The sequence below is a fragment of the Bos mutus genome, chromosome 5, assembly GCF_027580195.1.
Source record: "Bos mutus isolate GX-2022 chromosome 5, NWIPB_WYAK_1.1, whole genome shotgun sequence".
Lineage (NCBI taxonomy): Eukaryota > Metazoa > Chordata > Mammalia > Artiodactyla > Bovidae > Bos > Bos mutus.
The window spans coordinates 79404908-79431607 of NC_091621.1; the positions used below are offsets into that span (position 1 = coordinate 79404908).

A 26700-nucleotide genomic window follows, 5' to 3' on the forward strand; every position below is an offset into this window, starting at 1 on the left:
CCATCTCAGGGGTCACACAGAGTTGGACACGACTGAAGTGACTTAGCAGCAGCAGCAGCAGCTGAGTCAGACACTCTGGCAGCTCTAACTTACCTAATATGTAAGGCTTGAGTAAGTTATCTAAACCTTGGATTTGATTTCTTACATATAAAATATGGTTAATGCTGATCTCAGCCACAGATTATTATAGATGAAATTTGTTAATGAATGTAGAACACTGAAGAGACTGATAGAAATAGTTCCAGCTATCATGACTATCTTTTATTTGCTGTTAATAATTATTGAAATAATTAGATTTTATTTCTTTAGAAAATAGAAACAGGAGACTACTGTAGTATGTGATAATAGATGAATTTTATCAGTCAAGTTAGGATAAATAAAAATACAATTCAGTAGATTAGCTCATTGATTATAGACCTTCTCTTCCTATTATAGATTATACACTATTGAAAAATAGGCACCTTATAATAGAGCATTAAAACAATAAAAAGACAAATTGACCCTTTTATCTTTATAAGACTTACTCTTTGTATCTTCTCTAACATTAATGTAATTACAGCAGTTTTTTTCAGTGTGTTTGTGTATTTGTATTTAAAGTGAGTATCTAGGAGGAAAAAACTACTTATTTATTGATTTTTTGATGTGTTATTTTATCTGACAGTCCCTAATACTGATAGGAAATTTTATTCCATTCAGTTGGTTTAGTCTTTGATATGGTTGAATTTAGGTCTGTTTTATAATCTAAAAAATATATCATCTATTTTTTGTTTTGGGGTACTTTTCCCCCTACTTTAATTTTGTGTTGATTTTTAATGCTCTTAATTTTTCTGTTGTCTGTTCTTAAAAAATTGAAGTATAATTGATTTACAATGTTGTGTTAGATTGTGGTGTACAGCAAAATGATTCAGTTATACATATGTATATATTCTTTTTCATTACAGGTTATTAGAAGATAATGAATATAGTTCCCTTAGATATATAGTAGAATCTTACTGTTGTCTATTTTATATATAGAAGTTTGTATCTGCTAATCCCAGACTCCTAATTTATCCCTCCCTGCCTTTGGCCCTTTGGTAACCATTAATTTGTTTTCTATGTCTGTGAGTCTGTTTCTGTTTTATAAGTGAATCCATTTGTATATTTTAGATCCCATGTGTAAGTGATATCATATATCTTTCTGACTTACTTCACTTGGTATGATAATCCTTGCTGCTGCTGCTGCTAAGTCGCTTCAGTCGTGTCCGACACTGTGTGACCCCATAGACAGCAGCCCACCAGGCTCCCGTCCCTGGGATTCTCCAGGCAAGAATACTGAAGTGGGTTGCCATTTCCTTCTCCAATGCATGAAAGTGAAAAGTGAAAGTGAAGTCGCTCAGTCCTGTCCAACTCTTAGCGACCCCATGGACTGCAGCCCACCAGGCTCCTCTGTCCATGGGATTTTCCAGGCAAGAGTACTGGAGTGGGGTGCCATTGCCTTCTCCATGATAATCCTTAGGTCCATTCTTTTTTATGGCTGATTAATATTCCGTGTGTGTGTGTGTAAGAGAGACATCTTTATCTATTTATCTGTCAGTAGACATTTAGGTTTCTTTTGTATCTTCAGTTCAGTCGCTCAGTCGTGTCCGACTCTTTGCGACCCCATGAATCGTAGCACGCCAGGCCTCCCTGTCCATCACCAACTCCCAGAGTTCACTCAGACTCACATCCATCGAGTCAGTGATGCCATCCAGCCATCTCATCCTCTGTCGTCCCCTTCTCCTCCTGCTCCCAGTCCCTCCCAGAATCAGAGTCTTTTCCAGTGAGTCAACTCTTCGCATGAGGTGGCCAAAGTACTGGAGTTTCAGCTTTAGCATCATTCCTTCCAAAGAAATCCCAGGGCTGATCTCCTTCAGAATGAACTGGTTGGATCTCCTTGCAGTCCAAGGGACTCTCAAGAGTCTTGGCTGTTGTAAATAGTGCTGCTGTGAACATTGAGGTTCATGTATCTTTTTGAGTTAAGAGTTTTCTCTGGATCTGTGCCCAGCAATGAGATGTTTGGATCAAGTGGTAAAGTTTTTTAAGGAACCTCTTTATTTTCCTCCATAGTGGTTGCATAGTGTAGGAGGGTACCCTTTTCTCCACATACTCTTAAGCACTTATTGTTTGTAGACTTTTCAATGATGATCCTTCTGACCAGTTTGAGATGATACTTGTAGTTTTGATTTGCATTTCTCTGGTGATTAGCTGTATTAGCATCATTTCATGTGCCTGTTGCCCATCTTCTTTGGAGCAATGTCTGTTTAAGCCTTCTGCCCATTTTTTTTATTGGTCTATTTGTTTTTTAGTTATTGATTTGTATACCCTGTTTATATATTTTGGAAATTAAGCCCTTGTCAGTTGTGTTGTTTGCAAGTATTTCCTCCCAGTCTGTAGGTTGTCTTTTTGTTTATGGTTTCCTTTGCTGTGCAAAAGCTTATGAGTTTTTTTAGGTCTCATTTGTTTATTTTTGCTTTTATTTCTATTGCCTCAGAAGACTGACCTAAGAAAACATTGCTGTGATTTATGTCAGAGAAAGTTTTGCCCACATTCTCATCTGGGAGCTTTATGGTGTCATGTCTTACATATTTAAGTCTTTAGCCATTTTTCAGTTTACTTTTGTGTATGGTGTGAGGGAATGTTCAGCATCATTGATAGACATGTGGCTTCCCAGCTTTCCCAGCACCACTTGCTGAAGAGACTGTCTTTTGTCCATTGTTATCATTCTTGTCTCCGTTGTCAAAGATTAGTTGACTATATGTGTGTGGGTTTATTCCTGGGCGCTCTCTTCTGATCCATGTCTGTTTTTATGCCAACGCCACATGTTGTTTTGATTGCGATAGCTTTGTTGTATTGTTGATGTTGGGAGTGTTAGGCCTCCAGTTTTATTCTATTCTCCCAGGATTGCTTTGGCAATTCTGGGTCTTTTATGATCCTACATAAGTTTTGGGATTATTTGTTCTAGTAATTCTTGGAATATATTTTTAACAGCTGCTTTGAAGTCTGCTAAATTCAACATCTGGCTCCACTTGGAGTTATTTTTATTGACTATCTTTTATTTCTAGTTGGGTTCTACTTTACTAGTCTTTGCCTGTTGTTCTAGTAATTTTTGATGAATTTAAAATTTAATTCTAAAAGTGGACTTAAGTTGGACAAGTGGATCTTATAGATACGTTGTAGCAAGTGGATTCTGTTATTTTCTTCAAGGGTTTGTTAAGAACTTTTCAGTTTCGGATTTACAGGTTTGTGATGTTTATTAACAAGTCATTTTCTGTGAAGTCATTATCTTAGAAAAGGTTTATAATTGTAAGATTTAGAGTTACATCATGGTCTTTGAATTTGGCCTGTATATCTAACATCAAGATATCATTTTCTTTAATTTTGTAAAACTTTAGTGTTGTGGATGAAAACCGTAATCATTTGGAGTTGACATGACTGTAAATATACCATAAAGTAATTATGATTAGCATTTATTGAGTGGTTACTGTGTGTCATGCCTGGTGTTAAGCTGTTTGAATGCATATTTGTATTAATACTTATAATAGACTTCATATCCAATTTTTTGAAATTTAGAAAATGACATTTTAACATAAGTTCACATAACTTGTAAGTGTTGGAACTAAAAGATTCAGTTATTCTTTTTGACTTGAAGATCTTGGCTCTTTAGGTCTATGTTGTACAGCTTTCCTTTTTTTGTTGCCATTATATAGTTTTAAAAAAAGTTTTAACTACATTTCTAATAATTTTGGACAATGAGTTGACTTTGGTCAAACTGGATGTCATCTGATTATAGCACATTACATCCTATGATACCATACCATTCTTTAGGGGAGAAAAATAGATTATTTTATGTAACCTAATGCTGACTTTAAAGTTGCCTTTGGTCTTCCTGTGAATTAATGTTGATAATTTAGTGTAGGTTTGGTCAACATTTAAATATTAGAAATGAATTATGTTTACATTTAATCACTTAAAGTGCTTAGAGCATAGCTCTATGCGATTGACAATATAATTAAAAAAATAATTTATTGTGGAAGATTTTTTGTGTGTGTGTGGCAGATATTTGACTCTTGAGTATCCTTGGATCATTTATGTGACAAACACTCTTTAGGTAAAGTCATTTAGGGGTCCAGATTGAACCAGGCTGTGCATTATCATTGCTTCCCCTCAGTATTGTTTTATTTTCCTTATGCCTACCAGAGTTCCCATAGCAAAATGCAAATATTTTGTTTTTTAGAGTGGAAAAGCCACAAGCAACGATTCAGGTGGCGTCATTGATCTCACAATGGATGATGAAGAGAGTGGAGCTTTACAAGGTACTTAAATATAAGTAATCATATTAAGGAATGCTTTGGTACCATTTTTCTCTCTTAACTCATTATACTTAGTACAAATCTTGACAGCACTGTTTGTGTCCTTTTTAGAAAGAGTTTTTAAGATTAGAAGTAAAAAACTGAAGTCAAATCTTGGGAGAATATTAACAAAGCATAAAGGAAAACAGAGCAACTAGGAGAATATTTAACTTATGGAATACTTCTCTTTTTATATCTGTTATTTCACTTGATCCTTACAATAACCCTGTAATGCCCATTTTAGAATTGAGGATAGATTTAGAGTACGAATTGAATCTAGGTCTTTGGACTTTAAATGTTTTTTCCATATGTGTATATGTATATTTTAATGTAGGCGTTAAATCAAGATATTGTTAAAAAGCATGTATACCCAGAATTCTCAGTATTATTCTGAGTTATAATATTTAGAAATTATATTGGTTAGCTGTTGAACAATATTCCAAGTTATTCTTCCACAGTGTTAATAGGTGTCTGTAAATAAAAACTTTCATGGTTAAATATGCTTGGGAAATGCTGAGTTAAAATTATATGGGTTTTTTCCCTTAATACAGATATCTCTGAACCTTTACTGTGCTGATTTACAATGTAAATCTCCAAGAATGATTCATAGAGTATTTCTCAAACTTATTTGACTGTACAAAATGACTTTATTCATAGACATATCTGTAAAACTTTGTGGTGGTAATTATATAATGCATGTGAAAAATCTAGTAGGATCAGATGTTATTATACCTTTAAGACATTAATTAAAAAAAAAGTACTAGAGATTTTAAGAAATTATATTTTAGGGAATAAGATAGTTCAGTTGGTTTCAAGAAAACCAAAATTAAGTAGCTATACAATTCATTATGTGACAGTAAGGTCAGGTTCTTTGTATAAAACTGATATAAAATTGGAAGATTTATGTCATCATTTGTTGGGGTTGAATTTATGCCTGTCTGAGTACTGTTTAAACATTTCAAATTTTCTGTATTGCTTTTACTATTTTTTTAATACACAAATCTTACAGAAATTTCCTAGAGCACACAAGTTAATACTGGTTATTTGTAAGAGGACACAGATAGGGCTGGTTTTGGATTAAAAAGTAAAATAAAAGTTTGTCATCAGTACTCTTGCCTTTTCCCTATGTAGCATCCCTGCCTCTTAGAATCTCTCTCCATTGCCCCACCATTGAGTGTTACTTAAATTCTGCCATCTAATGTGCATTTTCTTCATCAACACTCAAATATTAAAGTAGCTGCTGCTAAAGCCGTAAGCGTGTTGTATTAAGTTAAAAGTAGGATTCTTTTCATTTTTTAAAAAAAATTACAACTATATTTTCTTTAAATGTGATTTAAAATCTATGCTAGAACCAACAGTGAATTATTTAAGGTTCTGACTTGGTTTCCACATTGGCAGAAGTACACTTAATTAAAATACAATGAAATTGTTCTCTTAGTGGTAAAATGTGACTTAATGGCAAAGATAAACTTGTATATCTAATATTTTTGTATCAGTAATCATATTGCTTCACTTTTAATTAACAGACCCTAAAAAGGTAAATCATACCGCTGTGTCAACCATGAGTTCTTCTCAGGCTTTATCTCGACCGTTGCAACCCATCCAGCCAGCACCACCTCTTCAACCATCTGGAGTGCCAACAAGTGGACCATCTCAGACAACCATACACTTGCTACCGACAGGTAAACTTACTGAATCACTGAGGTGAAACTTTAGTTTTGCCTGTTGTGAAATATGACTGTGAAACTGAGTGGAAAGGTTAGACAGAAAATTAGGTCATTTAGGTAAGTACCAATGGACATGATTACTGGATCATACAGGAAGAGTATGGTTTTGCAGAAACTGCCAGAGTAGAGTGGCTGTACCAGTTTGCATTTTTACCAGCAGTGAGTGTGAGGAAGGAACTGTTGTTCCACATCCTCACCAGCATTTGGTATTGTTAGTGTTTTAGATTTTCACCGTTCTAATAGGGATAGTAGAATCTCATTGTTATTTGATTTGCATCTCCCTGATGATATATTATGTTGAGCAGCTTTTCCTGTGCTTGTTTGCCATCTGTTCGTCTTCTTTGGTGAGGTGTCTGTTCAGAGCCTTTGTCCACTTTTTAACTGGGTTGTACATTTTCTTGTTGAGTTCTAGTTCTTTGTATGTTTTGGATGAGTCCTTTACCAAATGTCTTTTGCAGATATTTTGTCCTTTTCTTCACATTCCCTTGAGATGAACTTGTTTTAACCCTAATTATGTTAGTAATAAGTTATAAAAGCTATAACTATTTTTTAAAAAGATTAGAAGATTAAGAATAATCATTGTTATTTTTTATTTTTTAAAAAATTGTATTGGCATATTCCTCATTGTCATTTTGAAGACAAAGTATGTTTTTGAATGCAGTGTAACTTAATTTTGCAGACAGTCTTTTAACTAGCAGCATTGATACAGAATGGTTATAAAGAAGAGTTAAACTATATATGTCTTTGTCATCTGACAGTGTAAACAGCAGAAATGAATACAGTTTCTCTGGAAGGGATGAATATAATGATTCATTCTAATTATAACCAAGATGTTATAATTGATCAAATAAGAGTTTTTCAGTGATTCTTAACTAGAAATTGTTTTAACTGGCCTAACACTACTGTCAGAAGATAACCATTAATATTTTCCCTGCTACCTCTCAAGAAACTATTAACTAGACATTTCAACATGTAGTTTGTATCTCCAAATCTGTTTGCTGCTCAGTCGTGTCCGACTCTCTGCGACCCCATAGACGGCAGCCCACCAGGCTCCCCTGTCCCTGGGATTCTCCAGGCAAGGACACTGGAGTGGGTTGCCATTTCCTTCTCCAATGCATGAAAGTGAAAAGTGAAAGGGAAGTCGCTCAGTCGTGTCCGACTCTTAGAGACCCCATGGACTGCAGCCTACCAGGCTCCTCCATCCATGGGATTTTCCAGGCCAAGAGTACTGGAGTGGGGTGCCATTGCCTTCTCCCCTAATCTGTTTGGAAGCCAATGAAGACATGTCGTCTTCTTCATAAAATAGCCCATTGCTTAAGAAATTTATCTGTGAAATGCTTACATAAACACTTTTCTCATTAAGGAAAGCATTGAGCTTACATGGAATTTTATCCAGTGAAATAAAATGACAGTCAATTTAGATGATTTAGAAAGAAGTGTTAATAATATAGATAATAAAATGGGGAATAAAAAGATGAAGAGCTAAGTATTCCTCCTTATATACTTTCTTCTTTGTAAAGACTCACGTTGAAAGTTAGGATATATAAAGGCTAAGGAGTCTCTTTATTGTATACAGTTTTTACCTCCAAATTTGTTTTATTGTAGAACATATTTTTCCATAGGAAAGTATATTGATTATTGATATGTATTATATAGCTAACACATCATTTGTAAAATGTAGTTCTAATTCAGAAAGTTTTAACAAAAAATTGTTAACTCCTTAAAATCACTATTTGTACTCCATGCTATCGGTGAACATTTTAGAACTCATTATTGGTAAATATATGTTAATATCACTCAAGGCATTAATGTTCTCTGGAACATAAATTAGGGGGAATGCCATGATAGAGAACGAAGAAGCCTATATTTTAATAGATATTTTATTGTTTGGAATAGGAGGTGATTTGACTTATCTGAAGAACCTGTCAGTTACAATAGCCAGTCAGTTTTTTGAACTATGGGACCACAAGTTACTCTTTTTGATTTATACCCATTAGTAGAAGGCCTGGAGGGCCTAAAATTCCACTCTGCTAAGAATAATTTAACATTGAGGAAGGGAAAATTCACCCTTCTAAGTCACTCCTATAGCATCATACTCCCCAAAGTCTAAACCCTTTCTTCATCTTCACATGTTTATTTATCTAGACAGACAAGAGTGGGAAGGGCCTTGGACATGGTTGAGGTGTTCTTTTCTTCTCAAACTTGGATTGTACTAATATTAACCTTGGTTGACCCTGTCATTCTTAACTTTTTCACGATTACAAAAGGAGACTCTTGTCTATTATAGTAAATTAGATTTTGTATAAAGTGAATTGTTATTTAATGTTGCTTACTTAACATAGAATTTACTGCATCTTAAATCTATTTTTCTGCTTTTCATTAGCTCCAACCACCGTGAATGTAACACATCGTCCAGTGACTCAGGTGACCACGAGACTCCCTGTACCGAGAGCTCCTGCAAACCACCAGGTGGTTTATACAACCCTGCCCGCACCACCAGCTCAGGCTCCCCTTCGAGGGACTGTTATGCAGGCTCCTGCTGTTCGGCAGGTCAATCCCCAAAACAGTAAGAGACCCTTTTCCTGTTTATGTTGTTCTTTTGCATGTAGTTGGAGTGGCTTATATTGATGTTAGATGCAGCAAAAAGTGTTCAATATCATACTAAAACTATTATTCATTCATTTTCTTTTCTTAGGAGAGTTAACCAGAAAAAAATGGACTGGTATCTAATTTGTGTTCTGTGTGTTGTCTTCAGTTTAATTATTTATGGCCTACTTGATTTGATGTTGGTCTGTACCATACTTTAGAGACAACTTGCCTAATTAAAATGGGAATGATCAATTGTGACTTAGCCCAGATGGAGATAATGGTAAAGGATAGCCTCCAATGAGAGTCTTAAAGGTATGGAAAGTGGCTGAGAAATAAAAGATGGGAAAATGTTTAAGGTAACTTGTAATTTCTGTGTGTGTGTGTGTGTGTGTGTGTGTGTGTGTGTGTGTGTATACACACACACATATATATATATGAAATATATATGTTTTCAGTTGCAAAATATACAAACAAGTTTCTATAAAGGATATATCTAAAGCTTAAAGAAAAATAGCAAAATGAACCACATATGAACTCTCCACTAGGCTAAGAAATAGAACTTTATCAGAATCCAAAAGTCTGTGTATGCCTGCTCTTAATTGCATCCTTCTCCCTTTCCATCAGAGGTAACCATCACCCTTACTTTTTGTTTTTCTGTATGGTTTTGCAATCTCTATAGGTATCACTAAAAATATTTAGTTTTGCCAAACTTAACAAGCAGGGACAAATCCACCTGTTTACTGAAACTTCAGTCATGCCATTATTAGGTGATGGCTATAGGAGAAAATAAACTAAACAGAGTCTCTAGTTCACATTCTGGCTTTAGCTTTCTCAAGTTTACAAGAGCTTTCTTTGGGGAAATCCGTCAGCAGTGTCTTAAATGAATTCTGGGAAACAGGGCTCACCCCAGGCAAGGTGCCCACAGTACTGGATATATTGCAGAAATATGGTTGAGCGATGAGAGGCTTCTAAATTTTCTCCATTTTTTAATTTAAAAAATTATTTTATTTTTGGTCACACTGGGTCTTCACTGCTGCACATGAGCTTTCTGTAGTTGCAGGGAACAGGGGCTCCTCTCTAGTTGTGGTGTTCAGCTTTCGCATTGCGGTGACTTGTGCACTGCAGGCTCTCGGGGCTCGGGCTTCAGTAGTTGCAGCTGTAGAGTAGACTGGACTCTAGAGCACAGTCTCAGTAGTTGCCCCGTGGCATGTGGGATCTTCCCAGACCAGGGATCAAAGCTGTGTCCTCTGCATTGTCAGGCAAATTCTTATGTACTGTACCACTGAGGAAGTCTGCTTCTAAATTTTCTGCTTAAAGTTTTCTGTTGGATGAAATGAGTATCCTCAGCTGATCAGCAGAGCATGGAAAGGAAGAGAGGAACATTGTTAAAATGAGGCAAGATTAACTTGCCTGTTCTGGAGGCAGCAGAGATCTTTGTGAAGAGAGCTTCATGTTTTCTATCTTTAGAGTCCCAGTGCTCCGTTCTGGCCTGTCTGCCTTCTATGTTCTGCCAGTGTTTCAGTGTGCTAGGATTTTGGGTATGGATTGCATTGATTTCTTTCCTATGCTGGATCTCCTGTTCACTGTGTCTCCTGTTGTCCTTTATTGATCTTGTCTCTCTGTGGCTACTTGAAGAAAAGTTCATGGAGGTAGACTGTTTATTTTGGTAGCTTGCATATGTGAGGATTTCTTTATCCTCATGCTCAAATGATACTTTAGTTGAGTATAGACTTCTAGGTTAGATATATTTTTTCTTTTGAATTTTAAAAACATCACTTTACTGATTTTTAAATGTTTAATTCAGTGTTCTACCAAATTGAGAATAGAATTCTAATTCTATCACTTCATTTTCTTTTATAGGTGTTACAGTCCGAGTGCCTCAAGCAACTACATATGTTGTAAACAATGGATTAACCCTGGGATCAACGGGACCTCAGCTCACAGTGCATCACCGACCACCACAAGTGCATACTGTAAGTGAGGACCCTTGGCTTCACAAAATCCTCACCTGTAATGCTGTCAGATACCACTGCAGCTGGTACTATCACCATCACCCAGAAGCACTTCTGGGTAATGATGGTTGAGGAGTATAGAGTTTGCTTGTGGTGGTGTGCAGCATATAAAAGAGTCCACGTCTGGGGCATGAGAAGTGAAATAGACCATGTTAAACTTATGGTTAGGTTAAAGAGAGCATTCTTGAGTAGTGAATATTTTTTAAAAGTATTAAATATTTTAAGAAATATTGTTGCATGTTTAATTTTATTTTTTTCCTCAGAATTTTGTACTAGTTCTGTTACATTGCTATCATTTTATTGGTTTTAAACTTTTAATTAAAAATTTTTTTTTAATTTAACTGTAGTTGATTTACAGTATTGTGGTAGTTTCAGGTGTACAGCTTCAGATTCTTTTCCATTATAGTTTATTATAAGATACTGAATGGAGTTGCCTGTGCTATAGAGTAAATCCTTGTTGTTAACCTATTTTATACATAGTAATGTATATCTGGTAATCCCATACTCCTAATTTATCCCTTCCCCTCTCCTTTGGTAACCATAACTATTTTCTGTGTCTGTGAGCCTGTTTCTGTTCTGTAAAGAAGACCATTTGTGTTTTTTGGATTCCACATATAAGTGATATCATATAAATTTGTCTTTTTCTGACTTATCAGTTACTACTTTTAATCATCTAGTGGTATTGGGAACTCATTGGTTAAGCAATAATAGAGAAAACCAAAGGTTTCTCCTTAGTTTTAGTCTCCAAATCAATGTCACATTATCCTGTGACCTGACTGTAATAGTATTTGGTATGATAGAGTGTGTGAATGGAAATGCTGGCTCTAATGGTGGTAGGAGATTGAGGCTGATACCACTTTTTACCAAGCAATGCATCCTTTTTAAAATATACATAATAATGGCTAAGTTTGTGAAGTGCTTTCTATGCACAAGGCACTGTTAATTTATGTGGTCCTTACACAGAAATTCTTCAGAACTCTAGCTTTCTTTTTTTATCCTTTATTATTGGTATGGCAGCTAATGTACAGAGTGGTTGAATAACCAGCCCCAGGTCATACCTCATAAAACCCATTACATTTCAGTTCCAGAGCCTGTGCTCTTAGCAGCTGTTATTTTACTGTCCCACTGCAGTGAAAAAAAGTCACGTTAATGGAGCACTTCACATATACGAGGCACTCTACTATTTCACTTGTATTATTTTATTTACTCCTCCCAACCTTGCTGTGTGCTTAGTCGCTCAGTTGTGACTGACTCTTTGTGACCCCATAGACTGTAGCCCACCAGGTTCCTCTGTCCATGGGGTTCTCCAGGCAAGAATACTGGAGTGGGTTGCCATGTCCTCCTCCAGGGGATCTTCCCAACCCAGGGATCAAACCCAGGTCTCTTGCATTGCAGGTGGAGTCTTTCCCGTCTGAGCCACCAGGGAAGCCCTTGAGAATCAGTATTGTCCATTTGATAGAAGAGGCTACTGTGTCTTAGAGATCATTAAGTGATTACTCAGTGTCATTACCAAACTAGTGTCAGAGGCAGAGCCATTTTAAAACTCAAATTTTTCTGGTCCCAGCACCTCCAGCATGTTGTCACAGTGCTTCAGATCTAGCTTTATAGGATCTGTGGCAAATATCTCATTACTGTTGTTTGCAACTACAAATAACTTACTTCATCCCATATTCCTTTGAGAAATATATAGTAAAAATCTCTTATTTATGCCACAGTTTTGCAAATGTGATGATCCATCAGAGCTTTTTTTAACACATGATTCCATATGAATTGTCTTACAATAAATACACTTATCTCATCAGAGAAGGCAATGGCAACCCACTCCAGTACTCTTGCCTAGAAAATCCCGTGGACGGAGGAGCCTGGTAGGCTGCAGTCCATGCAGTCGCACAGAGTTGGACATGACTGAAGCGACTTAGCAGCAGCAGCAGCAGTATCTCATAGAAGAAACATTCTTTTAATTTAATTTTAATAATATTTTTAACTGGGAATTTTCAAAAATATATATAAAAGTAGAAAGACTAGTGTTGCAATCCCCACATACCCATCACCTGTCTTCAGTAGTCATCAGTCTTCAGCAGTCATAGCCAGTTTTCTTTCTTCTGTATTGCCACCCCCAAACTCCTAAAACCTGTGTATGCACTGGAATATTTTGAAGCAAATCCCTGATATATTATCTCTAAAACTTCAATAGAAACCTCCATTGCAGTGGCAGAAACTAAACAGTAACTCAGTTGACTTAACTGTTTTAAGATGTGAGAGGATTTCGTAGCCTCGAATTTTAAGAATTAGAAAGGGCTGTTATAGGTTGTAAGCTATTATCACACTCCTTAAATTCCTACTCTCTCCAGTCAAGTTCATGACTTCAGCCTTCTCATAGATCTTACTAGTTGTATGTTTATTTAATGTTATTTACTTAATTTGAGAGAAGTAATACAGTAAGATGGCCAGTATTCAAATCTGTTTTTCTTCAGCTTTCCATGTTTAATGTATTTGCATTTGCTTTTTTTTCCCCTCTAACTTTGTATCTATTTTAGCTTTTAAACTGTGGATTATGCTTTTCTCTAGATGTGTATATGAATTTTTTTCCACTTCACACATGAATTTCAGCATATTTTCATTCCTTGAGATTATTTGGCAGATCCTTTTTTGAGTTGTTACTACGTGCACATTACTAGCACTGAACTTTGAAAAGGCATGGAGATTTAGAAGATAACAGATCTTCACAGAATTCACTATTTAGTATATGCAAATTATCCATTTAATGAAATACATATTAAAACATAATTTTGTTAAATGAATTTCAGTTAAGGAAATCTTATTTTTTTCATGACTTCCAAACTAAAGTCATTGAGCAATAATGTTTGACTTTGGGGGAAAAAAAGACCACTTATATCTCTGTTCCTGGCTCTTACTTAAATCTTTTTGAAAAAACTGTTATCATTGTAATCTTAAAACCCAGATGATAATAATGTCCAGCATTAAGTCAGTTTGTAAGCTTAGTATTCATGCTTTTCCATTATCTGGCCTTAACTTACCTTTCCAAATTTGTGTGTTCTTCTTCATGTTCTCCGTGTTTTTGCCCATAAATCCCCTCATTTGCCTATCCCCATGCCCTTGTTCATGCTTTTACCTATTAGCAGAAAGATTCACAACTATTTCTACATTTCTAAATTCTCTCTTTCACAGTCTGGTATAAATGTCACCTTTTACATGCAGACTGACCAAGAACATAATATACAGTCAGTGTTATATGTACTTAACTTATAAGAATATGCTAGTCTTTTTATGGAGAAACAGTCTGAAAATGAAAGTAGAGTTGATACTCAAATTTTAGATGATTGATAGACTGCCAACATATGTTATTAAAAAATATGTTATATTAAAACAAGGGTCTGTGGTATAGATCATTAAATCATTAATTATTTTATCAGAAGTAGATGATTATTTCAGTTTCTGTCAAGATGATGTTCCATCAGCCAGGGCTTTTGTCTCCTAAGGAAAACTCAGTATCTCAGACCCAAAAAGCACAGAGGGAATAATCTCAACACTCATCTTCTGGGTCATGAACTGATTTCAAATCATCAGGGAGAACTTGCCAGATGTGTGATATTTGCTATTTCCCAGTATTCTTGATGTAAAATGAAGACTCTCTAAAAGTAAGTGATTTCTAGGATGTTACAGTTCTCGCATTAACAAACAGTCCTTTCTCCAATCATTATCCATCAACATGACTCTTTTTTTGTTAGGAGCCCCCACGCCCTGTGCACCCGGCACCCTTACCAGAAGCCCCACAACCACAGCGTCTGCCCCCTGAAGCTGCCAGCACGTCTCTGCCTCAGAAGCCTCACTTGAAGTTAGCACGAGTTCAGAGTCAAAATGGCATTGTACTGTCCTGGAGTGTTCTGGAGGTGGACAGAAGCTGCGCCACTGTTGACAGCTACCACCTGTACGCTTACCACGAGGAACCCAGTGCCACTGTACCCTCACAGTGGAAGAAGATTGGCGAAGTCAAGGCACTTCCCTTGCCCATGGCATGCACTCTCACCCAGTTCGTGTCTGGCAGCAAATACTACTTTGCAGTACGAGCCAAGGATATTTATGGGCGTTTTGGACCTTTCTGTGATCCTCAGTCAACAGATGTGATCTCTTCTTCACAGAGCAGTTAAACCTTGGAGCCTTTCCCTCTTCCTCTTTCAGAAGTTCTACTTTTTGGTCTTGTTTTAATCTTGTGCATGATACCCATTGTAAAATGCACATTGTGCAAGATTTCTTGGACCGATGTGTATATACACTACATTTGTTTATAATCAGAATAAACTCAGCCCATAAAGCAGAATCTTTTCCTGAACAATTCAGGCTTCAAGGTTTTGAAATGTAAATGTGCACCTTGCTTTAGTTTTGAGGCTGGAGTATATGTGTGGTGTGTGCTTTTCTGTATTTATATGTTTATTACAGTGGAATCTCCCATTTTCATTCTCAAATTTACCTCTCTTCCAGTGTGAAGCAAGTAGATCAAAGGATTTGAGGTATGTATCTGGCATGATTCTGCTTCTACGTGATTTGTAGGTTTATAGATAGATGATTTAAACTGACTCTAAATGGAACCCAAAGAAAAAGTAAAAAGCAAAATGGTCAAATAGTTTAAAAAGGTTAATTTGAACACAGGAAAAGATCTTTTCATGTTTTCTTTTGTCTTTTCTGGGTTGTCAATTCAATGAAAAAGAATTGCAGTGGGCCCTCCCTTTTCTAATCTGAGATTTTTTCCATTTATTTTTGTGCCTTAAAGATTAACTGCAAAAGTAAACAGGGCCGTTTTTCCATTGTGGTTTACTCTTCTCTGTCAACCTTTCATCGTCATTTCTCCTTTTTCTCCACCAAATGTAGCACATTTCCCTCAAGTAAATTATAAACCAAGGCTTTTATATGTAGTCTGATCAGTGACATCATTACATTTAACTTTCTCTTTTCTTCCAAGAAAATTAATGCTCTTTATTTCTGGTCACTATTTAACTCTGTAAAATGAACCAAAAGAAGACCACATTTATATGAGCCAATTTCCCTTCAAACATATTTTAGTATCTATGTTGCACACTGTCTTAGAGATTATGAAAGCAATTCTGGTTCACCTTATCACCCATAGAATTCTTTCAAAGAAAGTAAATAGTAAAATTCACAAAATACAGTAAGCTAAACTATCAAAGGGAAAGCTCCATTTCTTCTTTATCCTCATATCATTCTTCCTATATTATTAATCTTTTCTTTTGATGGTGCTAAATTGTATCTGATTCAACACATGTCAGCTTTGGATAAGGTTTAAAGTATATCCTTTGGGGTCATTTATGTAAGAATGACTTTACAACTTCTGTGCATCTCTGTTCCTCTTCAAAGTTTTAATCAAACTTTGATTATGGATTTTCTATTTGAGTGCCAGTTGTACTGCTATCAGGTACGTGTTGGAGTGTAGGTAGCTCAAGACAGGAGAGATGGCATAATTTGGGGGATAAGAGGGGTTGGCGATACTTGGAATTTGTGGAGTTTGTGGAATACATTTTCAAGCCATCTTCCATATCATATTTGAAATCATATTCCTGCCTTCTTAAATGAGTTAAGTCATTAATGTATTCTGGACTTATAAGAGGGAACTGTCATTTCCATATTAATGCTTCTTGGTTTGCAACTTCAATGGCTTATAATAGGAAACATTCTACTTGTAAAGAAACTCTCTTTAGAGACTTTTACTGGTCACTGTACTGTCAGGTTGGATGTGAAGTTTGATTGATGTGGAAGAAAGCCTACAGATTGCCAAAAGTAAATGCTCCAAAATCTTCCTTTTGCTTTCAGAAAATAGGCCACAATGAGAATTAAAATTTCCATGAGTCATATTTGCCAACCAACTATGTAGGCGTTACTCATTGTGGGTCTAATGATGATGGTAAAGAAATTGCCAATGTCATGCCAATGAAAATTTTTAAAGGGAGAAATTGATGATCTTCTAGATGTATGTGAGCACCTGTCTTATATCTGCATGTACATATGTTTTTACCTGCAGTGGTTGCAGTGTTGATTATGTGTTGAAGAGCATTTCAGTTGACAGAATAGAAAGCCCATGTTCAAAATTGTTCTTTATTGACCGGTTTTATGGTCATATGATAATTTGCTTACCTAGCCTAGAAAGCTTCCCTTGGTGAGTACTTTATGTTTACTAATCCTTTTTTTTTTTTTTAAAGAAAAAGCTTTCATAGCATTATATAATCAGGTGAAGAAAGCCCAGTAGAATGAAAATATTATTTTGACCTATACTGTGTGATTTCTGTCAGAGAAAAAAGAAATAAATAGTAACCCTAAAAAATAGATTTACTACAGTAAAATAAAACTTTTTATTCCATGTAGTGGAGGGAAGGTACAAAGAGAGATTGTAATTATTTGAGGGAAAAGATATTATAAGATGGTTTCTTTGAATTAGCCTGCCACAGAATTTATAGGCAACAACTATATTGGAGTTACCAATGGGTGCTAGACTTGAACTCTAGGTTTTTATTTCAGGCAGGTTTTATAATGTTGAAGAGAGCTTTCTGTTTGGTTGTTTCTTTAGAGACAGAGAATGGAGGACTCAACTAGAAATAGCTACTGGTCACATAATTTTTAATAGCAATCACACTTCATGGTACCTTTTTTAATTTCACAGTATCTTTTCACAGAGTATTACAAATAAGCTTAATAATCCCACTTTGGGAATGCGAGTTTGCTACCTTTTTAGTCTGACAATACTTGTGTAAGTATTGCCTTATTGGAAATCCTGGAAACTTCTGATACTTCAACCTGAAATAGAGGATGTTTATATGATGTTTAAAGGTAATGGTGATGTTTGTTACTGTCTACTTTGTACTTTGTCAGAGTAATTTTCACCCAATTTTAAGTGTGAGCAAGCCTCACATTTTAAAATTATAGTCTTGCCAGTACATTTATAAAGTACATACAAAGACATCTGTTGGTAACAGGTAACTTTGTGAGGTAACTATATCCCTCTATTTCTCTGGACTCACTTTTTAAAACATGCAGAATACTGTGTGCTATTTAACAAAGTGGAAGTTGACGAGAGAAGTGAAGAGCAGAGCTTGCTTCCTTGAAAAGTGAATGTTTGTTGGGATGCCATTTGCCTCACAGACATGTGTTCCCCACTGTCCCAACCCCCATTGCCAGATAAGAAATGAAAAGTTTGATTGAATAAAATGACCTCAAACAAGGAGCTTAGGACCACCTGTCAGCAGAACTCCCTAGGCAGGCTGCACCATACAATTCTCTTCCTGTAGCCAATAAGTGTTAACGTGGTTTTTTTGTTTGTTTGCTCTTTTGCTTGTATTTTCCAAATTATTGTTCATGCAGCAAGGTGTTAATATTGCATGATATGCATTTATCTCGTTCCACAAATCTTCCAGTGCTGTACAAGATTAACAGAATAATACCTGCGTTATCCTCCTCTCCCATTTGTATGCACTGTAATGTTGGCACAGCACATTGCCGCAAAGACTTCCAAGTGTTCTCCTAGACTTTCTTTGTTGGGCTATTTCAATATCCTGTAATTTATTCATTATTTTAGCTTGATCATTGACCAGTCATTGGCCTGTTGTATTCTGATTTCCAGAAAGACCATGTCCCAGTATTAGATTATTGCAAATAACTATTTAAAACCAATGTATAATTGTGCCTGCCTTATTCTCTACTGGGTAAATGATGGCCCCTCCCCTTTCTGAAAATTTTGGGACAAACAAAAAAGGTTAGAACAATTCCTGTAAAGTGTTTCATTAGTGTGGCAGGTTTATCCAATTCCAAAAACTTACTTCCCTTGAGCCAGCCAGTGGGGAGGAATAGAACGATACAAACACGTGTTTTGTCTTCTCATCTTCAGTTTCATCATGCTAAGTTTGTCATTTTTTTTTTTACTTGTAGAGTCAAATACCCACCCTTTATATTTAATTGCTACCTTAAAATTTTTTTTTTTTTTGTAAATAAGGCAACTGGGCAATCAAACATCATTTGGGGAATCCTGGCTTTAGAATTTTATCTGCCATTTCAAAATTAAGTATAAAAATAATTCCTTTGTAGGAAACTTGCATCCTAATATTTCTTTATTACAGTTGAAAGTGTAAATAATGACAATGTAAGACCTTCTGATGTCTAATAGAAACTGGGCTGTAGCAAGTTGCCCTATTTTTATTAGGTTTTGAAGGTTTTTGTGGGTTTTTTTTTTTTTCTTCTTTTTTAAATGTACAGTAGAGTGGTGTCTGTATAAGTGTTAACTGTAGTGGGATTTTGTCCAGCAAGCCTGAAATTTATACTTTGAAATAAACTACTGGGTTTTTAACATTCTGAGTACTCTGATTCATTCTGTTATCCTCAGACCTTATGAGTATTGTTTTCTTTTGTGAGTCTCTCACCTTGTTAAGAGTCACTGTTAGACCGTTCAGTATGGTTTACTTAATTTGACAACACTGTGGCCCTCAAACAACATATAATCCTCCAGCTTTGAAAGAAATGTTGTTAGGCAGAGCTGCTGCTAGGTTAGATAAACTGTTTTTAACTAATAGGTAACAACATTAAAGTCTGCTGTATTGTGTATGTGCACCAGAGAAAGACTTCGACTGTTGCTTGTTAATGACCAGAAAAAAACAAAAACGTACTAACTGCATTTCTCTTGGAGGTTCCACCATCCCCTAGGGCTTTGTCATGAAAACCATCCAGCAAGGAGAAAGGGAAAGAGCATGAGGGAGTCAGGGTCTGAGGAGTGGGGCCTGGGAGCAGCACTCAACTCGGAGTCCCCCCAAGGACTCTGTCACATGGCATAGCTGCCCAGGGGAAGTGGGAGGTGCGGCCTGTGCAGCCAGGCATACATGGAGACAGTGGATCTCGGGGCGAGGGAGCAGTTTCTACATACTTTCTGGTGTATAAGCTTGTGTGCTGAAATGGTATTGTTTACTTATCATATGTTTCTTGTATGGTGCCCCACCCAACTGTAGGTGCTTGTTTTAAAAATGACAAAATCAGCAGCAGAAAATGAAAGTGATAGACTGAATTGAATATATTTCATTAAAACTAATTCTGAATGGAAAAACAGCTAAAATAGTGCCTTTGGTATCTTCCTTGCAGCCTTCTATTCCCTTATCTCCCTCCATTTTATGTCAAGTTACAAAATAGGTTTCATGGTAATAAAATCAAAGTTGTAGGCCTCTGGCATGCCCTCGTGGAGAGTTTTGTTAAAACGGCTCCAGTGGAAAACAGGGAGGCCACCTTGTACGGTGGGCCCACTGATGGCATAGGCTTTGTACTTGGATGCCAGGTAGATGTCTGCCACCTGCAGAGAGAGGAGGGGGATGTTTTAGAAAACCATTGGGAAAAAACACGACTAAGCCCCTTTGGATGGGGTCCCTGCTCTTTGTCCAAAGTCACAATATTAGCTCCCCTTAAAATAAAATCCTGCAAGCTTCCACAATATGCTCTTGTGTATCCATTTGGCATCCAAATGTGAATTGACTAGTTGTTCAGTCACTAAGTCATGACCTGCCAGGCTCCTCTGTCCATAGGATTTCCCAGGCAAGAATACTGGAGTGAGTTGCCATTTCCTTGTTCGGGGTCTTCCCAACCCAAGGATTGAACCCATGTCTCCTGCTTGGCAGGTGGATTCTTTACCACTGTGCCACCTGGGAAGCCCTGCATTGACTCGTAGGAGAGTATTAAACTAACAGCCCAAAGTGTGAGATCTGGAGTCAGATTACTCATATTTAGAATTCAACCTCCAAAATTTATTTTGACTCAGTTTTCTTATTTGTAAAATTAGACTAATAACCCTACTTCATAGAAGAGTTGTCATGAGGATTAATGAGAGTAAATACTTGAAGCAGTACCTAGAATGTATTAATTCCTCAGTAAAAGTTGTTATTAATCAGGGCAGTAACAAGAGTATTAAAGTAGATGGAACTTGATATCAAAAAATAAGGTCCATGGTTCTTAAAAACACTTGATTGAACATTGGATCGCAGCAGAACTTAAGCTTAGAGAGGAAAGCAGAAAATGTCTCATAACTTCAGATTTTCCTCATTCAAAATGGCTCAAGAGAAGTGATATTTTTAAAATATGTGCTTCAACAGAACCTTTTTTGATGAAAAATTGGCAGGCTCTTGTCTCCTCAAAAAGGTAAAATTTGGCAGATGAAAGCTTGGCTTGGTTTCTCCCCAGTTCAAGTAATTCTCTTTGTGTACTCTGGAATGGATATAACACTTTTTACACACTTTACTGAATGTTTGCAAATATCATTAAAAAGAAATAAATACAAAAGCATTCACTGGGGCTTCATGTGTGCCAGGCTCACTACATCCACTAAATTTTTTGTACATTACACAAAATCTTGGTCACTAAAGACTAAAGCTTGGCTCAAACCATTCTAAACCCTCTTCTGTTTAGTTATTAGGCTGACAGAAAAAATAATGTGTCAGGGGGTTGGCATTTTTAATAGTTTTCAGAGCTTCAGATAGAACAGTTAACTCTTAAATCTAATAGATTTCTTCAGAATTTAGGACCATAGATGCAAATGAATAGACACATGCCCAAGCCCAAAAGTACAAAAAGATGTGGTAGAATGATTCTTTTCCACCCACTAGATAGTTAATGTATAATCTTGGACACTCCAGATGCAGTCCTGTGCCAATAAGTTGTTAACAATTAGCTCTGTTAGGAAAAAAGACCCCAATTTGTAGTGTTTGCTGATTTCCATGATGTAAATATCCCACCATTTCAGGCTATCAAACTGGTGTTGACGTTTTAAACAACTGGTTCTCACAAGCCTATATGAGTGGGCTTCAACCCCACTGTAAACTTATTACCTATATTGTGAGACACATTACAGCACTTAACAATTGTAGTGTAGTGAAAACCCTTTAGTGCTTGAGCATCTGGCCCAATACTTATTCCTTTAGCTCGATTCAATTTCCGTTTAAAGTGGCATCACTGTGCTCTCAATATGTTCTTTGGACTTGGGGCCAGTCTGGGAAAACTTAAGACAGCAACACTATGACCGTCATCATCATCATCATCATCATTATGGTTATGCACATTTACAAATAACATGCTAAGTACTGTTGTAAACATTTTATAGATATTAAATTGTTCATTCTTCACAACAACCCTAGGAAGCAAGTACTCTTTCCATTTTTCAGAAGCACTGTGAGATGATGTGATGAAGTGACAGAGCAGGGACTGGAAGTTAGTGCAAGGGACCTACCACTATAACCTGAAAAAGCTGATTCTGTAATTGAGTTCATGTTTAAGAGACATTGGGCTTCCCACGTGGCTCAGCAGTAAAGAATCCTCCTGCCTGTGCAGGAGACACTGGTCATTCCCGGAGTCAGGAAGATCCCCTTGAGAAGGAAATGTCAACCCATTCCGGTATTGTCTGGGAAGTTCCATGGACAGAGGAGCCTGGCACGCTACAGTCCATGGGGTTGCAGAGTCAGACACAACTTAGCAACAGAGCACAGGCACAATAAGAGACGTTATTGTGATTTATGCCACAAAAATCTCTGCAGCTCTGCCTTTGAATAGGCGTAGGCACTGGAAAACCAATAGGGTGGGACTTCCCGGGTGGCTCAGTGGGAAGGAGTCCACCTGCCAATGTGGGAGAACGGGTTCAATCCCTGGTTCAGGAAGATCCCACTTGCTGTCAAGCACCTAAGCCCATGGGCCACAACAGAGCCTGTGCTCTAGAGCCTGGGAACTGCAACTGTTGAAGCCCGTGAAGCCACTGCAGTGAGAAGCCCAGGCACTGCAACTGGAGAGTAGCCTCTGCTCACCATAAGCAGAAAAACCCCAAACAGCAAAGACCCAGCACAGCAAAAATAAAGCAGACAGAACCCAACAGCACATTACCTTGGTGTCATAGCAACCTCCAGGACTCGGACTGTGTGAGTTTAGGTCCTCACGGCAACAGATGGTGTTGCAGGGATCACCCTTGCTATAAGGGTCCTGCTTGTAATCTAGGGAACAGGGATGGGACAGAGTGAGTGCTGGCCATTCTGAGATGCATTTTTTCCACAGTAAGCTGTGTGGCCCTATTCAAGCCTAGGTGTCCAGAGCATACACCCCAGAGGCCTCCTCTGCTCAGTCTGTTCCCACATACGGAAGGCCTCTGTGACTTGTACAGGGGGGAGGCAACCTCGAGCCCCTACTCCAGGCTCAACCTGCACTCACAAACCTTCACAGTGATGACTGGACAGAAGAGAAATAACAGCACAAGTGTGTGTCCAGTTTTTTTAAACAAAACAAATACGAATCTGACTTTGATATTGTTCATCAAAAACAAAGTGTTTATGGGTAATTTTTATTTTAGTAACTGCTTTTGTCCTTGGAAGGAAATCTGTGTTTGGGATGGTATGGTAAAAAAGAAAAAAAAGTTACCCCGTATACCCCGTATGGGTTTTACCCCGTATGGGTTATTTGTTTTGTGTTTTACATAAGACTTTTTTCCATTAAATCTATAGAATCTTCTTCCCTATCTTTATAAAGAAGGACAAAATTCTGTTTGTTGAATATATAATATGTATAGTATCAACTGAATACTAGATAATTCAATAACTTCTTAGACTGCCTTCTAGTACAGAGGTGATAAACTTACATGGATTCTTTATCCATGGGGAAGAAAAGGAGTTTTGAAGAATGATTCCTGAGAAATGTGCTACGTACTGTTGTATCGCATGATATATTTCATGGATTCCATATCAGTCACTTTTCCTTGGTCACGCCGGAAGATTTTAGCTCGGGAAGCCAGATCATAAGAGTAGTCCAAACCCAGCTTCTTGACCAGTATTGGATAGCCACTCCAGTTGTAAACTTTTTCATGGAAAGGAATGTTGTAGGAGGGCCAATATCCTGATTTGGAATGGAAGAGAGAGAAGGGTGGGATTGACAGAAGACAAAAGAGAGAGGAAACAAAGTGTCATGAATGGTACTTTCTTTTGAACATCAGCACAGCTGTGTAATTACAAAGTAATATTACACAAAATAATGGCTGTGAACCCTGGTAATCACACAGATCCTCAGAAATTTACAGAACCAGTATAGTCTAGATTATTCCATTAGGGGGAGAAGAGCATCAGAATTTTTTGGTTTTTCACCCCAGAGTCTTAAGGCAATCTATTAAGCAGAAGAAAACCTGACTTCTAGGCTCAGAGTTGAATAATTAGGCCTTTGTCAGTTAACCTCATTTCTGCCCCCTCTTTTTTTTTTAAGTAGGAAGAGGGAAAGGAAAAGTTATATTGTGAAGGGATTGGAGATGATCTTAAGATTCCAGTAGACTTGTAACTCCTCTGACCCTAAACATTCATAAGGCTCAGCTTCATTCGAAGCTTCACAGTGCCAGCCCTTCGTCACTAGGCATCAAATGTGACACAACTTTAATAAAATCACCATTTCAGGAACATCTCAGATTACAGTAGCCTCAGGTATTGCTGCAGGACTGTCAGCCAATGTAGGACCACCTTCACCATTCAGGGTTTAACTGCCACTCGCATCTTCTCTTGGCCCTTGTCTGCCTTCCTTTCTCTGTACTATTTTATAGGATCCGCTGCTCGAGGTGAAGTTATTAGGACAAAACAAATGACAAAACATTCAACCTCACTGATTCTGGGGCGTGGAGCCAGCATCAGGGTGAAGGCAGACAAAGACAACATTGAAAGTACAGGCTAAAAATCACATTTACTATTGCAGTATATCTAGGTAATTGAGACTGGGGAGTTAGACTGCCTGGTATGTGACCTTACAGAAGTTACTTAACCCCTCTGTGGCTCACGTCTTCATCTGTAAAATGTGAACAATGATGTCTAACCTCACAAGGATCGCTGCTGTGAGCATTAAGTGAGTTCACATGGATGGCAGAGCTTACGACAGGGTCTGGTACTTTGTGAACAGTAGATGAACATTAACTATTACAGTTCTCTACGTGAATAGCTCAAATGAATAATAAAAATGGTTGCTGTTTACATTTTCATAAAGCTTTATGATTAAAAAAGCATTTAAAAGAGTATCTTGTATCGGGTTGGACAAAAAGTTTCTTCAGGTTTTCCCATCACAGTGTATAGAAATATCCGAACGAACTTTTTGGCCAGCAATATAGTATCAAAACCACCTGCTGATGTATAAATATTACCATTCTTCCTTCTAAAGGAAGAAACAGAGGTTCAGAGAGGTTGAATGCCTTCCTTCTGACTAAAAGCACCCAGGACTTCTATCGATACATCACTGTGGCTTCTAAATACTAGGTTTGTGGGGCTTTTAAAAAAATGGCTGTACGATATCACTTATTTGGGAAAATCATATGTTTCTTCCTCAGCTTTTCTTCCCTTTCAGTAAGATAGTAACAATACTGCTGCTGCTGCTGCTGCTAAGTCGCTTCAGTCGTGTCCGACTCTGTGCAACCCCACAGACGGCAGCCCACCAGGCTCCCCCGTCCCTGGGATTCTCCAGGCAAGAACACTGGAGTGGGTTGCCATTTCCTTCTCCAATGCATGAAAGTGAAAAGTGAAAGTGAAGTTGTTCAGTCGTGTCCGACTGACTCTTTGCGACCCCATGGACTGCAGCCTACCAGGCTCCTCCATCCATGAGATTTTCCAGGCAAGAGTTCTGGAGTGGGTTGCTATTGCCTTCTCCGGTAACAATACTGCTTATCTGGAAGTATGTGTGTGTGCTCAGTTGCACAGTCATGTCCAACTCTTTGTGACCTCATGGGCTGTAGCCTGCCAGGCTCCTCTCTCCGTGGGATCTCCAGGCAAGGATACTGGAGTGGGTTGCCATTCCCTTCTCCAGGGGATCTTCCCGACCCAGGGATCGAACCCAACTCTCCTGTGCTCCAGCATTGGCAGGCAGATCCTTTACCACTGTGCCACCTGGGAAGCCCTTGGAAACACGTTACGAAAGTCAAACAAAAGACAATAAATAAAAGATACATCAAGTATATGGTAGACACTCTGAATTTAACTCTGTATTTTCTGCCTCTGGGGGAAAAATAAAACATAAAGCCCGCAAACTACAGACAGATCATCATCAGTTTATTTAATACCAGGGTAGATTTCTTCATGGAATCTAAAAATGGGATTGCAAAGAACCCAAATCCCATCATAGCAGCAGCAGCAGTCCCAAGAAGAAAAGGCCTGGGGTAACTAGTCTACTTTAACAAGCATCTCCCTCTTGAGGCTGGCTATTACTATCAGGCTCTTAGGAGCTGGATGGACCAGTCTTCAGAGTCAGATAGCTGGGTCCTCAGTTTTGAATTGTCGTGCTAACCAAGTAACCACCTAGTGATCTGACTTCTCAGGTGGATTTCCCAAGAAGAAGTGGAGGCAGGTCCACTGCTTGGTAGCACGTGTATCTTCTTAGCAACTGAAGTTTCCACCTTAGTCAATTCTGTTTTACGCACGTGGTATGCATTTCACTGGCGGGAGCCACCGTGGAGTGAGGCATCTCCCCCTGGGTGTCATTACAAGATGAATGTGAGGACCTGGGAAATGAAGGACCAGCCCTGATCCCCAGGATCCACACGTTATCTTGGTTCTGTACCTGTTCATCTCTCAGTGGACCTATTTCAACATTTTCCTAATTCACCTCCTGTCTTCTCTCTGTCTTTCAGTGTGTTCTCCCTTTACAAAGACTCCAGTTTTCTAAAGCAAGGTCCCCAACCTCTGGAATCTAATGCCTGATGATCTGAGGTGCAGCTGATGTAATAATAACAGAAATAAAGTGCACAATGAATATAATGCATTTGAATCATCCCCAAACCCAAATCATCCCCACCCCCTACCCCAGGCTGTAGAAGAATTGTCTTCCATGAAAACAGTCCCTGCTGCCAAAAAGGCTGGGGACTGATGCTCTAAAGGATAAAGGCTAAACTGCTCAGCAAGATCCAAGGGCTGTAGTTTTCTCATCACTACCTTATCTTCCACATCACAGCCTCCTCTCCAGCCA

General features: G+C 37.7%; 2 protein-coding genes across 9 annotated transcripts in view; one reads left to right on the forward strand and one right to left on the reverse strand.

Annotated features, from left to right (window-relative positions):
• Positions 1-19065, forward strand: part of ATF7IP (activating transcription factor 7 interacting protein) — a 115090-nt gene extending 96025 nt beyond the window's left edge. For 4 of the 7 annotated variants that reach the window (XM_070371123.1, XM_070371124.1, XM_070371126.1 and 1 more), the window contains 6 exons: positions 4253-4331; positions 5894-6049; positions 8478-8660; positions 8790-8816; positions 10544-10656; positions 14445-19065. In XM_070371123.1, coding sequence (XP_070227224.1) covers positions 4253-4331; positions 5894-6049; positions 8478-8660; positions 8790-8816; positions 10544-10656; positions 14445-14864 — 978 coding nt within the window. In that variant the 3' untranslated portion in view covers positions 14865-19065. Of the gene's footprint in view, positions 1-4252; positions 4332-5893; positions 6050-8477; positions 8661-8789; positions 8817-10543; positions 10657-14195; positions 14355-14444 lie in introns of all 7 variants that reach the window. The other 3 variants (XR_011464280.1, XR_011464281.1, XM_070371127.1) reach the window with 3 other exon arrangements.
• PLBD1 (phospholipase B domain containing 1) overlaps positions 18927-26700 on the reverse strand; it is an 89823-nt gene continuing 82049 nt past the window's right edge. Inside the window, exons 9-11 of one of the 2 annotated variants that reach the window (XM_070371129.1) lie at positions 23428-23613; positions 22615-22721; positions 18927-20047 (exon numbers count right to left, since the gene is read on the reverse strand). In XM_070371129.1, the coding sequence (XP_070227230.1) occupies positions 19880-20047; positions 22615-22721; positions 23428-23613 (461 nt within the window). In that variant the 3' untranslated portion in view covers positions 18927-19879. Of the gene's footprint in view, positions 20048-20686; positions 20953-22614; positions 22722-23427; positions 23614-26700 lie in introns of those variants that run through there. The other variant, XM_070371130.1, reaches the window with a different exon arrangement.